The 15,075-nt window shown below is 33.9% G+C and overlaps 1 protein-coding gene across 1 annotated transcript in view; it reads right to left on the bottom strand.

Moving 5' to 3' along the window:
* GSTCD (glutathione S-transferase C-terminal domain containing) overlaps positions 1 to 3,570 on the bottom strand; it is a 29,114-nt gene extending 25,544 nt beyond the window's left edge. The window contains exons 1-3 of the mRNA XM_008055882.1: positions 3,459 to 3,570; positions 3,251 to 3,295; positions 1,157 to 1,285 (exon numbers count right to left, since the gene is read on the bottom strand). Coding sequence (XP_008054073.1) covers positions 1,157 to 1,285; positions 3,251 to 3,295; positions 3,459 to 3,569 — 285 coding nt within the window. The 5' untranslated portion in view covers position 3,570. The remainder of the gene's footprint in view (positions 1 to 1,156; positions 1,286 to 3,250; positions 3,296 to 3,458) is intronic.
* Between the last annotated feature and the right edge of the window lie 11,505 nt (positions 3,571 to 15,075).

The following is a 15,075-nucleotide window of genomic DNA, read 5'->3' as shown; positions in this document are numbered from 1 at the left end:
GGCAAATGTATCAAAAATATTAAACAATGCCATAAAGTATTCATCATAGTAATAATTACGTTATACCAGCAAGAGCGAAAAAAAAAAAGAGATGAGCTGTGTCAGCCTCTGCTCCACACCCAGTGAAAAAGCAGGGTTCCCCCCTAGGTGAACATAAGCCTTCTCCAGCTCGGCCTTTGCCTGGGCCAGTGCCAGGTGGACAGTCAGTGTAAAATAAAATAAAATACAAATTTAAAAAATGATTAAAAAATAGGGAAACGATTTATGACAATGTTTAGGATTTATGTAGTATGGTCTTAACATTGCTAGTATATGTATACATATGCACATATATGGGTGCATAAATATGTAAAAGCCAAAGATACTTGATAGTATTGATCACTTAGTAGGAGGCACATAGGTGATTTCTTCTCTATATTATTATGTATTTTTAAAAATATTGAACATACATTCCTAACAATGTCAGAAAAAATATTAGTAAAAACAATATAGGACATAGCAGTAACACTAACACATTTATAAAACTCAAATTCTACAAGATAACACATAATCTTGGGTTTTAATGATTAGGCAGAATCACATATTTTAGGTCTTTTTGGTAATATCAAATAAGAACAATTTGATTTAAGAATTTAGAAACATGATCAATATACTGTCTTTCCCTTAGAAGCTAAAGTACATGTAGACATCAAATTCAGTTAAAGAAAATATCTAAAGGTAAAGCTAAGTATTTAGAAGTTGCTAACAAGCTACTCTCTTTTTAAAAATTATCTTTGTTTTTCTTTCTTCCATTGTCTCCTAAAAATGCAGAATAAACCAAGGAAGGGCATCTTCATTATAATTCGTTCATTTAATTATTAACCATTTTTAAGCACTTGCTATGTGCCAAACATTATTCTAAGCACGGGGGAGTCTGTGGTGAAGAAAATAAAGTTCTTGTCTGGTGGAAGAGAAAATGTTATCTCTATTATGTAATGATGAAGTGCTATGAATAAAATAATATTAATTAGTACGCTATACTTTATAAATAATAGAAGTATACAAAGTTATAGATTTTTTTGTTTAGCAAAGAATATAAAATTATCTCCTTTACTCTAAGGCATGCAATTTTTCATATTTAACTAATTAAAGAAATTGAAATTGCTTGATAACTTACCCCAATATTAAACATCCCTATAAAATACTCCATATTTGCTTGAATGAACCAAATGTTGCTCAAACCCAGTTCATCACTTCTCTTCTTCGCACGAATTAATGATAATTCCTTGTTTTCTACTAATGTAACCTAGATTTTAGAGGAAATGATAGTATTCTCAGTAACGTAATTTTGACATTAGGCAAAGCATTATAACTGTGTTTCATAGCTTTAATAATGAAGAACATATTATATTGAACCCCTATCCTGTAGGAAGTATGCCAGATAACCTGGTACACAAAGGAAAAATGAACAGTCCTTTAACTATTCTCATAGTGTAGTATTATGAAAAACAAACAGGGCCAATGGAGCACTCAGACTTGACAACTAAGGAAGATTTTTGTGAGGGAGATAACACATTAACTGAGGTCTGAAAGATAAATACAAATTGGCTGGGGGAATGGAAGGGTGTTTCAGGCTGAGAGAGAAACAAGTATGAAGGCCCGAGGTAAGAAAGAGCATGGAATATTGAAAGAACTGAAAGAGAAAAAAAAAACTGGTATAGCTAGAGCACCGTGTGTGTGATGGTGACGGTGGGGTTGAGGGGACAAAGTGTGGAGGGTGGAAATGAGACTGGAGAGGGAAACCGGAGCTAGATCATACATTTATGATAAAAGAGGAGTCTGCAGTGGGTAGTATGGATTGATGGGGGTGAGGCAGAAGGCAAGGAAACTACTTAGAAGTCTCCAATGGTAATCCAGACAGAGAAGACAGTGGATGCAGAAAAATGGGCAGAATTAAGTCACTTTTATCACTAGCATTTCTAGCACATATTTTGTCCTTATGAAAAGATCCTGAGTCCCTTTGTATAAAAAACCTGTTAGTGTAAACTTAATGTCAAAGGTCTTTATTCTAGTTAAGATCTCCCTTTTCCAGTTTCAACCTGTGTAAGCTTCCAGAACTATTAGGAAGGGAAGAAAGTATGCTACATCCCTGACTTTGTTTCTCCAGGATTTCTGTGGGCTCTTAATCATGAAATTGTTGCTTTCCTTAAAAATAAAGCAGACACCTTTTCTTCCAAGGTTCCTTGTTTATTTTCCTCTTTATTCTCTAAGAAAAGAAATGAACAATCCCTTTCTACCCTCATCTACCAATCATTCTGTTACATGTCATTCTGGCCAGTCTATCTGTTCTTCCACAATTTTTTCCCTCTGGAAGTATTCACTGTAATTAGTTCACAACTTCTAGGGAGCTCACAAGTAATGACTCAGCCCCAGTTGAATTTGTACTTTTTAAATGTCAAAAATTTTTTAAAATATTATTTAAAAAGCTTTTAATATAAATTTTAAAGTATAATTTAAAAATTTAATTTAAAAAAGTTAAAAATGCTAAAAGATGAATTGACTAAATAATATGGCAGAAGACTAAAAACAGCTCACACCTCTAACTGTGGTAATGATTGAATAAATTATGGTTTATTTACTTAAAAACATTTTATGCAGTCACTAAAATATGATGATATATAAGTAAAACTAGTAGCAATAGAAAAAACATTTATGATACAATATTGAGTGAAAGCAGGGAACTAAAATTATATTTGCATTTTTAGAATTTATAATAATAAACATCCATATGGACAATGACTTAATGAGAACAAGAATAGAAAAGCATTTAATGGATCATAGTAGGTTTTGAGGATTTTTTTTTCTTTAAAAAAATTTGTTATTGGTACAGTTTTGATGCAACTTATCAAAATCAAGATACCAAAAGAATGTGCTTAGCAAGTTTCAGAAACCAGTATTTCCATTTAAAATTATGTTGGAAATTAATCTAGTTGAAACATAATTATTTAACAATAAAATAGTTCTTTTTAAAATTACTTAAACATATGAACCTCCTTTAAAGATAGATAACTGTTTTGTGGTTCTAGTTTTTTTTTTTCCCCCTTAAGATTCTGAATCTTAGAAATTTACTTCAAAGAAAAAAGAAAATGCCTGTGCCACATATTAGACTTGGGTGAATGATTAGAAACTCAAAGAGCAGGGATAAGCCAGATTTGGCTGGTAAACTGCACAGTTTTTCAATATTTCCTTTAATCTCTTATCCAGACCTTACCTGGCATGATGGCAACATGTGAGCAAGGACAATTCCAACATGGCCCTGAAAAAGTCAGTGAAAGAAACAAGTTAACTTTGGTTCCCTTGGCTTTTGCTCATTCTGAGACAACAATCTTGCCAAATAAAAACATGACCTTGAATGTAATATAGGAAAGTCACATAAGTCTTAGAAAGGCTAAAAAAGGATAAAAGGAAAGATGTAATACCCCACCACTGCAGAAATCCACAATTCTGTCACCAGGTTTGGCCTGATTTGTCACCACATAAACAAGGTTGTTTAACTGTTGCTGCTTCCTCAAAGCTCGATCACTGGACATTTTACCTGAGAAAAACAAGGGATAAAGAACATAAAACATTATATACTGTGAAGACCAAAAAGACATACATGGAATAGACTACCAATATGGAAGAGGAGGAGGGGCAGGAGCGCGCGCGCGTGCACGCGCACGCGCACACACACACACACACACACACACACACACACACACACACTAATAAATTACAAATTCCATATAATCAACTATGAAAGGATTAGACAACTGGAACCTTAAGATAAACTCTAATTTTGCTTATTTTACTTTTATTTCTATCCAGATTTTATTTCAATAATTGTTGAAAGAAAAAATCTATGGGAAAAATATGTCTTCTAAAGCATGGAAACAATAACTGAAACATTAAGTTCAGAGTCATAAAGTGTCCAATAAATGTTGGCTGAAAAAACAACACCCCAGTAATTGTCTTTCCCCTCTATCCTTTCTTAGACATATTGTAAAGATTACCTAATTTCAACTCATTGTTTATGTTTCCTTATAGAGGGATCTATAATAAGTAAAAACATTTTTTATTATTTAACCAACACATCCTTGAACTCTTAATTCTTCTGGTAGGACACTTGGAAATCTTGGAGCATAGGTGTTAAGTTATCTGAAATATATCAACGATTATTGTATTTAGAGAGAAATTGGATTTTCCCTTTTCTGCTTTGAAGTTCCCTTTCCTCATGAGTCAGACGTAGAAATTTAATAATTAGATTAAAGATAGGGTATTTCCAAGCATAAAATGCCTTAGGCCCCGCAGCATGAAAACATCTTAACTTTCCTTTCAAAAGCCACTAGTCAAGTCCACAAAAATATCTTCAGAAAAATGAATGAAATTATTTGTTTTTACATTTTTCAAGTGCACTTTTTACAAGAGCAAGATTAAGAAAATGTAAGAGAGATTTCTGTGATATAAACGGAAAACTCCAGTAATCCTTTTGGTCTGATTAAAAATTAAAGATGTCAAAGTTTCCTTGTCCCATTTTCACAGAAAAATAGCATGGCTTTTTTCTTTTCTATTCTTTTCTGTTTACCTTCTTTCTTATGTTACTAAAGTAAATTTTAAAAATTCTTTTAGAAAAAAGTTAAAAAGATAAAAAGATCTATATAAGAAAAAATTCATAATCTCATAATTAAGAGGTAACATTTTAAGTATATAAATGGTACTTCCAGCTATATTAATAAATTCTTAGTTTTATAGCCAGGATATTAAACATATAAATATCTTTCCATGTCAGTACATTTGTTTCTATTCTATACATTTTAACAGCTGCATAGTATTTCATTGCTTATACATACATCAATGCCACCAATTCCCTATTGTAATGATGTAATCTGTATACTGCTTATTCCTTGGGCACATCATTAATTATTTATTAATAGCATGAATGAATATAAATTTCAAACATGAGGAACATTTAAGTTAATAGTCTGGTGACTTCATCTGTGAAGATAATTTCATGTTGCCTTTAAAAATATTATCTTAATTTTTCTCCAATAATATAAAGTATTTAAACACAGAATAAGTAAAAATTCCTGCCATTTAATGGACAATCACTCCTAAAAGATTTTATTATGACAAATTTCAAGCATATAGCAAAGCTGAAAAAATCTTACAGTGAATGCCTCTGTACCTTCCCCCTAGATTCTACTATTTACAATTTACTATACTTGATTGATCACTCTTCTGTCATCCCTCTATTTCTTATGGCAATCTAGTTTTAATTTTTATTTTTTAAAGTCAGTTTCTCTTTATTTCCAAGACTGGAGTACAGTGGTACAATCATAGCTCACTGCAGCCACGACCTCCTGGGCTCAGGGGATCCTTCTTCCTCAGTTTCCCAAGTTGCGGGGACTACAGGCATGAGCCCCCAAACATGGCTAATTTGGCAACACAGCTTTAATTTGGAGGAGGAGGAATACGAACAAGGAAGATGAGAAGAAAAGTGGGTGGTGGGTGATGAGAAGGAAAAAATGAAAAGTACTTTGAGGTTCTTTGCAGATTGAGTCACAAATGCTGTTGTTAAATGGAGCCACCGTGAGGCAAGGAATGAACACAAGCATTTCTATCTTTGCTCTGTTTCAATTTCTTAACAGTTCCTAGTCAAACAATTTTCAAAGATGAAAGTCAAAAGGAATTACCTTTTTGTTAAGAATAAAGGAATAGGAAAAGAAACTTTATTAAATGGCATATCTAACAGGAAGTTCTATACCATATTTCTATTAGAAATTGAGGATTATCTAACTTGCTCTGTTTCAAAAGCAAATGTTGATGATCTGTTTTTTTCTTGCAAAGACTGCATTTTTGCATATAAAAAAAAATCCATGCTGAAATGAAGGTTGAAGGCAAGAGACAGTTTTCAGGGTTGTGTTTAAGTAGAGAGACTGTAATAAGCTGCACATAATATTCATAGAGATTGAACTAAAAGTACAGAAGCAAGATGCCCAGATGCTTTACGGAAAAATTGCCTCTAATAAAACATTCCCTTTCCCCATTCCAGTTTTATAAATATTATGAAGCTCCTGGAAACATGAGCAGGACCTCAAATATATTCAACAAGGTAAAGAAGTGTATTTTGGGATATGGTATTAATTTAAAAATCAAATCCTATTTCTACATTTATTCTGCATCCTTGTTCCTGAGATATCACTTACAAGCATAAAATTACAATCTACTTTTAGCTTGACTAAAAATGATGGTTCTTTGGGTGTCATGGAAAAAGAAACCCAAGTATAGAATGTTTTAATACAAATGGTGTCATTTGTTCTGTGCTATAGCTGTTCTGCAAATGAGTCTTTCTAATTCTAGTTAGAAGGTGTTTACTTAGACAACTTCAAAGTTGTTTGCCTTGCCCAAAAAGAAAGTAACAAGAGCAAAGGAGTTAATTTTTAAGTGAGGAGGCCATGTTAAAACATTAGCATTTTTGGCTTCTCCAAAGCTTCAAAATATGGGGAAAAAAAATCAATGAAAATTGCAAGACACGTGCTCAGTCTAATAAATTGTGTCCCAAATCAGGCAGCTCTTAATTTTTTTTTCTTAGCCTGAAGCAACAAGTATCTTGCATGTTATAACTTACTTGTGAAAGGGAAATGACTGAGTGCTTGGATACACATTAGACTTCTTTACTAAAGTTTTTTTGTTGCCTTGTTTTCAAAGCATTTTTTTGAGATATAGCACACCATCTATATTCTATAATTTAAATATAAAAAACTGGAAACAAAAAAGGGCTAAAACTAATGCTTTAGAGATTTTAAAAATACATTCTTTGTTTGAAAAGGTATAAAATCAAGAGAGCAAAAGCAAGATTTTTTCAGAGAAGATTGATGTTTTGTTCATTACTTTTATAGAGACAGTGTAAGAAAATTGAATAGGCAAGATGACTCAAGACAGGGGCATGTGAGAGGGAGGATGAGAATCACAACTTAATGTTTTCATGGGAGGCCTGATAAACAACATTAAGAAAAACAAGCATATCGATGGTCATCTGTCATGCTTTTCAGGGCAATCAACAGTGTAGCCCAGGTTCCATGCTCTGGGTAGCTATGGTTTTCATGCTTGGAACAGTCATCAAGGAACCTACTTATATGCCCAGTATTTGTCTATTTGCTAAGGTTGCATCTCAAAATAAATGAGACATAGTCCCTGTCCTCAAGGAGTTAACAGCTTGTCTAAGAAGAAGGAATGTGTGCTAATTATGTGCAAAGGTATGAGTACCAAAGATAAAGTACTAACTTGAGACATTAGAGAGGACTTCAGAGAGACTTGGGGCATTTCAGTTGAGTCTTTAAAAAGGAGCAGAATGGGCTGGCCAGACAGACAGAATGGGCAGGCCAAGAACAATATGGCATATTTAAGAGAAAATCACAATTAACTCATTTGTGCTTAAAAATAAGGCATCAATGATATTAGAACATCAGACAGACCCCCCAAAACAGGCAAGGCTAGGTGGATAAAGGCCATTGCTTGTTATTTTGGCTTTCTGCAGCCTACAGAAAACATGGTCTGGCTTTACTGTTTAATGAGTTCAGAGTTTCTTAGAGACAAGTACTATCTGAATAGACAGGGCTGTTAATTTTACAATATTACAAAAAAAGCTATTCTTTTATAATGCTACCTGCATCATTTTTATTCTGGATAGATCATATCTTCAAATTTGATGGGATTACTCATAAAATGCCCTGGAGCATTGAACCCCAATTGATACTCACTGCCATTAACAGATTTAATTAAGAAAATAAGTGGAATCAATTGAACTCACTCAGGCATTTTGAACCCTGGTGTTCTTGATCAATAAATCTCTTGAACTACATTGGCTTTTCCTTCTCACTCTCCTTTCCAGACTCCTCTTCCCTTGGTATACCCCTGAAGTACCACGCTCACTAGTTTCTGTCTCTTTGCACCATAGCGAACCACTGAGCATACTTTTCCTGAGATATTACTAAACTCCCTTTCAAATGTATCCATTAAAAATCTCTCCTTTACTTTAATACTTTTACAGGCTTTTAAAAAGTTTTGAGTTCTTGGTGAGAAAACAAGGCCATTAATGATCTGGGCCCTGATTAAGCTGCCAGTCTCATCTTTTGCTACTTTCCATATATCTCCAATATTCCAACCTCTCTAAGCAAATGGCATTTTTTGAATTTACCACACTTTATGTGCCTTTATACAATTTGTTCCCTTTGCTTTAAGCCTATTTCCTTGCCTCAGGAACCCCATCACCTTTCCTCGTTCCAGGCTGAATTTAGAATAAGTATTACTTTTGTAATAATACTTAAAAAAAAAAAAAAGACAGAAGAAACTTCCTTTTTAAAATTCTGTTACTACCCAAAATAACCATTCTTTCTACCACAAACAAAGCTTATTACTACTAACTAGTAAGTAATTTCTTATTATAAAATGATACCTAGGCACAATTCATTACAATAACTCCCCAAAAAGAACCATTGGCTGAAATTGCTTCTGTCTCCCTGAAATAGACACAAAAAATTTTCCTGATCTACATAAACTTGTGGCCAATTAAATGAAAAGAGTATTAGGAGACTGATAAGCACATAACAGGTGCTCAATACAAGTTTAATGAATGAATTTTCTTTGCAGTGATGACAAAATGCATTTCAAGGTATTATGCTAATTTTTGTAGGCTCTAAGTGTGAAAACAACTTAGGTATCAATGCTATGCCTGTATTTGTTAAAACTCTAAAAGAAGCCAACTACAAAACAGGGATGGAAAAGTTTCTAAAAACTTTAGGGAGGAAGTAAGAAAGCAGTTATTTAAAGTGGCAGGAACAGACTTCAAAAGTTAGGAAGGAAGAACAGAATTCCTAAATGAATTCCTGAGAAGATGCACAAAACTAGGCAGCATCACCAAGTTTATACTATAGGTTAGGGAAACTTTGTTTACATTTGGAGATAACTTATTGGAAATACTAAAAATTTAGAATAGTTCTTTTGGTTTTACATTTTTAAAGCTAGTTGCAGGCTAGCATCACTAATCCTCTTAGCTGCACTGACCTCAGAGCATCAATATTCTTGCAACAGTTGGACACTGATCATCTGATACTGCCTCCACCCTGGTCATACATCCCACAGTTCACCATCAGTGTAACAGTGTGATGGCATTTTTACTGATAATTTTGTTATTTATACTATTAGAGCATTAATGAGTTTTATCTGAAAAGACAGTAGAAATTATTAGAACTCATAATCTTAAAAGAGGCCAATATATACTTCCCAAATTGAGAAATAATAACCTCATAAATAACCTCCTTAAACAGTCATTCAACAGATAAGTCAACTAACCAACTTAGCCTACAAAGAACCAGTCTATAAAATAATAGGGACACAAATATATATAACCCTTAATTTCTGTCCCTAATGAACTTACACTTTGTTTAATTAGTACAAACATTATATTTGAGTTTAGAAAATGTCTTTTATTAAACATTGTGCGATATATTTAAAAAATTATAACCATAAATTTAAAAATCCACATATTTCATTAAAACTTCTAAAATGACCGATAATATTTTTTGCTTATATGATACTTTGCAATATATTAGGCACGTGTATATTTGATACATCATCTGACCTCAAAACTGTCGAATTGTCAGGGTGGATGACATTTTCCTTATATTACAAATGAGGACACTGAACACTAAATAGGTTGCTCAAACTGAGCACTTGCTCAAAGACATAGCTGGTAAGTGGTGAAGCTGGGACCCTAAGGAAGGAATTCTAACTTCTGGTTCAGTCTGCTTTCCAATAGGATTTGTCATTTCTTTAATTAATTGTGATTTCAGACTTTCAATGCTGGTGCCTTTTATATTTGTGAGAGTTCAAGGAAACGAGGTGATTTCTAACAGGAAAATGGGGGTTTCCCTAGTAATTACATCTTAGGGAAAAATTTAATTCTTCAGAGTCAGTCATAAAATGCATTTTATTTCAGTTTTTCCTCTAAATAAAATTTCCAAGAGCAGCCTTATCAGTTAAAAGGCTCAGTTTAAATTTGAATGTCAGTATTTTGGAATATATCACTAAGACATTAGAGGTCTCATAAATCATTCTGTTTATTGAATTGACTTTTGGGCGTCACATTTTCCAAAAAGACACCATTTTCTCACCTTGGGACTTTAGCAACATTTTTGGTATTATAGAAAAGTGACATGGTGAGGTTGAGCAATCAATCTGTTGTAAATCGGATTATCCAGAGGGAAAGAAATGAAAATAGATTGGGAAGATCTTTCATGTTACAGTATTGCAGATGCTGACTGAAAATAGCATGTACCTTTCACCCTTCCATATGTACTTCTGAAGCATCTTTTAAGAAGCTGATAACTAAAAATTGTTAAGGCAAGATGCTGGATTGAGGCATAAAAGTTGGAGAAAGTATAGTCACATTATTTAAGAAGTCAAACTTCTTTGTTTATAGTTTAGATACAGTAAATAATGAAAAATTTAAAACTTTCTTATTTCTGTTTTTTTTTTTCTCTAAGAGGAATAAAACATTTTAACTTCAGAATACCAGAACCCAGAGTTAATTGAACACAAGTATTTTCATTTCATTCAAATACTATTTATACCACACAAAGTAAATATTAATTTCTCTGGTATGTGTGTGTGTGTGTGTGTGTGTGTTTTAAGTTCACAACATCTTCCAAGTTGCCCACAAGACCAAACTGAAATGAAAAAAATAAAAATGTTAACTCTAGAAAATAGTTTAGGTATTCATTTCTTCTTCTTCTTCAGAGGCTTAGGTTAACAATAGTAAGGTATTTTAACCATTTTGTTAACTTTTTGAGGCTATTTAAGTATTCTTCAGTTGGCTTTCAACTTGGTATTTCACAGTAATCAGGTTAAATGCTACTCTAGTAACCTGAAATGGTGAGTGTTAACTTTTCCAAAGTCAAGAGATTTTAAAAATAATTTTTTTTTGCATAGTATTCTAATTTTCATTGCTTTCTTGGATTCCTTTGATTTTTTTCATGTATTTCATTTTATTTTTAAAAATGAAATGCTGAATATCAATGATGACAAGGCCTCAAGTTCTTTGATACTATTGACATTATACTGATATACAGCATTCCATTGAGAAGTGGCATCTCTGTTTGTTCTTCTCTAATCCGAGCTCCATTACTGCTTGCCTTATATCATACAGAAGGATTATTGTATGTACCCTTTTCTGGCAGCATCTACTTCCTTTCTTTTGCGATGCTTGCTCTTAGAACATAGAACCGGGCTTTAAGAAGTCAAGTCTCTCCCACAGATGCTGTATGGGGAACAGACAAGCTCACTGAGCCCTAACTAAGTGCAGAATTATGAATAAAATTAATAACTTGTTTAAAGGCATGAAGCATTGCAATATTTATTTATGCAGCAATAAAGCATCAGAAAGACCTCCCTAACACTGACTTTGTAAGCATTACCACCATCGAATAGTATTTACCAGGGCACTGGTAATTTTTTCCTAATAAAATGGTACTGAATACTATGGCAATAACCAAAATAGAAAATGGTTATTATACTTAGAAGTTAACACTCTAAAGCAGTGGTATTTATTCAAGTTACATAGAGACTATATAAACTTCGGAGCAGTCTTGAATTTCAGTCTTACCGTTCCTTTTCCTTTCTAAAGGTCCTGACCTTGTGTGCCTAACTATAAAGAATGGTGGAATCTCAGCAGCAAGAGATGGGGGAAAGAAAAAGATTCTGTGAATTAACCCAGTTATAGGCATGGATAGGGAAGGGGACAATGACACAAATTAGTATTTAAAAAAGACTTAATCTGGGTAAGTATTGATATCCACACAGGTCTCATTTGATGGGAGCTATTTAGCAGCTACAGTGTTGAGCAGTGGTCTAGCCAGTAGGGTTTAGAAAAAGGGACATACAAAGGGTTAGGTGAAAAAAAGTTGCACTATAGGGAACATATGAGTGGCCATGTATTGTCCTAAGTAACAACAGATGTCAGGTCTAAATAGCAAGGCTACACTGAAATCATACCCGTTGAGAGGTCTGAGTTTACTGACATACATACATTGGTTCAGGGATGGGGCAGGGTCGGGGAAGGCTGGAACTGACATTTTTTCATAAACTGGAATTTTAAATCTTTTTCTCTGATTCTTTCATTAAAATCGCTAGAGAGTAGTTTACTAATTTAGCAAATATTTTAAATCATTTTCTATATGCCAAGTCCTGATCAAGGTGTTGGGACACAACTGAGATGCTTACAGTTCAGTGATGGGAGTTTGACAACAAAAAATTAAATCATATTTGGGACATAAATATATAGGCACTTGCATATCTGATATATCATCTAACCTCAAAACTCTGTCAAGTTGTCAGGGTGGATGACATTTTCCTTATTTTACAAATGAGGACACTGAACACTAAATAGGTTGCTCAAACTAAGCACTTGCTCAAAGACACACAGTTGGTAAGTGACTAGGTAAATATTTTAGATTAGGTAGTCAGGGAAGGTCTCACTGAGCAGGTAACTAAACTGAGATCTGAATAACAAGAAGGAGCCAGCCATGGAAAACAAGATAAAAAACTCCCCATACAAAGGGAACTGCTGATGCACAAGTCTTTAGGTGGAAAGGAGCCAAGGATGTTTGAGGGAGATAACTGAGATATCTTGGAGATGGGTCCCAAGTCTAAACATAACATTTATTTATGTTTCACATATACCATATAAACATAGCCTGAAGGTAATTTTATGCAGTATTTTAAATAATTTTGTATATGACTGCTAAAGGAAAGAGGGAGAAGGTATAAGGGATACAAAACCACCCATTGGGTACTATGCTTAATACTGGGCCTAGGGAGGGCTTGTCAGAAGCCCAGATCTCACCTTCACACAATATACTTATGTAACACATCCTCACATGTACTCCATGTTTCTTTTTTTTTTTTTTTTTTTTTTGAGTTGGAGTCTCAGTCTGTCGCCCAGACTGGAGTGCAGTGGCATGCTCCCGGCCACTGCAGCCTCAACCTGCAGGGCTTGGCGATCCTTCCGCCTCAGCCTTCCACGTAGCTGGAACTACAGGCGCGCGCTACCACGCCTGGCTAATTTTTTGATTTATTGTAGAGATGAGGTCCCGCCAAGTTGCCCAGGTGGGTCTCGAACCCGTGGGCTCAGGCAATTCACTCACCTCGGCCTCCCAAAGCGTGGGATTGCAGGCTGAGCCACCGAGCCTGGCATCCCATGTTTCTAAAATAATAAAAATAAAATAATGATTTTATGCATAAAACAAAGTTTGTGCTAAGTACTTATGTGTGAATTTTCTACTTGCAGTGTCATTTTGGCACACAAAATTTTTCAGATTTCGGAGCATTTCAGATTTTTGTTTTAGGGATGCTTAACCTATATATATGATGTCACTAATGAATATTCTTGTTTGTTGGTATTAGTACTACTGAATCATTACTATGGGCTAAGCATTTAAAAAAAAATTTGAATCCTTTTCATAATAGCTCAGTGAGGTTGGTACTGTTATCTCATTGTTAGATGAATAAATATAAACAAAAATAATTAAGTAACTTGCCTTGGTCACATAGTTACTCCATGGAACCAGAATTTGAATCCTGCTAGTCTCACTTCAGGGCCTGAGATCTTACCTACCCCCAAAGGTCACAAATCCTTATCAGTAAGACATTTTAACAAGGACCCAAATATGCATAGTACTGTTAATTTGTCTAATAAGTAATAGTAACATTTGCTGTCTTTTTAAGAAAAAAAAGTAGAACTCTTTTGTACTTTAGCATAAACTATGCTGCTTCCTTTTGTAGTACTGTAGTTTAATCTGTTTTTTCTGACACTAGAAAATTTCTCATCATTATTAAACATCATTATTTTGATAATATATTTAATTCTTATCTAAAATCAGCATGAAAGGCATGCTAAGTCTGTTTTTCATGGAAACATTGTGTGGTAGGAGTGTTGAAGTTAAAGCATATATCTAAAAGTCGCTTCAATATAGGATAAAATTTCAAGATATCTTGGTGGTTATTATATATCCAGGGCAAGTGCTTCTTTGGTCACAGCCAAAGTTCAATAAATACTAATTCTCCTATGGTTTTACTGCTTAGACCTTTAACTACAAAAGCAGTGACCAATAGCTGATTAAAAACTATAGTGCATGAGCATGTGCAAACACATGTATGCAAAATAGCCAAACAGTCAACCAAATAATCAAAGTAATAACAGCACTCCTGATAGTTACTTGTTAAAGAAATACTTTCTAGATTCAGATAACCATTAAAAAGAATTTTCAGAAACCCAGAAGAGAGGAACCTGAAAGTAAATCTGAAGTAAATTAACTGTGAACTAACTCTCTCTCTGTCTCTCTCTCTCTCTCACATCTCTCATGGTTTGAAATATCATATCTGCACTAATAAAACCCGAATCTATACGTTGTTCAGCTAACACTGCTCTCTGAAACTCTAGATCAGATTTTCCAATTGTGTTCTTAACATTTGTCTATACCATTCAGGGACTTCAAGCCAAACATGTTCAAAATCTGGACTCATTTATCTTCCATCATAAAATCTGTTTCTCTTCTGATACCCTCTCTGTTAATGATACCACCATCCTCCAAACAAAGCCATATCTTCAGTTCACACTCTTATTTCTCACTAATACTATTGTGATAGAGCATTCTGCCCTAATTAAACATTCTCACCCTTTCATGTCCATTCTTTCTAAAATGTAAGTATGTTCATGCTACTCCCCTTCTTAAAGCCTTCATTGGTTCCCAGAAACTTTGTTGTCTGGTTCAGCTCATTTCCTGTCACTCCTTTACTCCCATATTCTCACCATTCACTAATCAGACGGAACTACCAGTTATTTTCCAACCACATCATACTCTATCATCTTTCTGAAGTTTTAAACATAATATTATCTTTGTTGTGAATACTACTATTTCAGAAATTCCAATTTGTTTGTGGAACACTAGTCTCTCAAGATATTAAGAGGAAAGAGATATACAAATATATTGAAAGGGAAAA

This window comes from Carlito syrichta, unplaced genomic scaffold, assembly GCF_000164805.1.
Source record: "Carlito syrichta isolate Samal-C Ts95f unplaced genomic scaffold, Tarsius_syrichta-2.0.1 Scaffold302017, whole genome shotgun sequence".
NCBI classification, from domain to species: Eukaryota; Metazoa; Chordata; class Mammalia; order Primates; family Tarsiidae; genus Carlito; species Carlito syrichta.
This window is presented reverse-complemented; position numbering and strand designations above follow the sequence as displayed.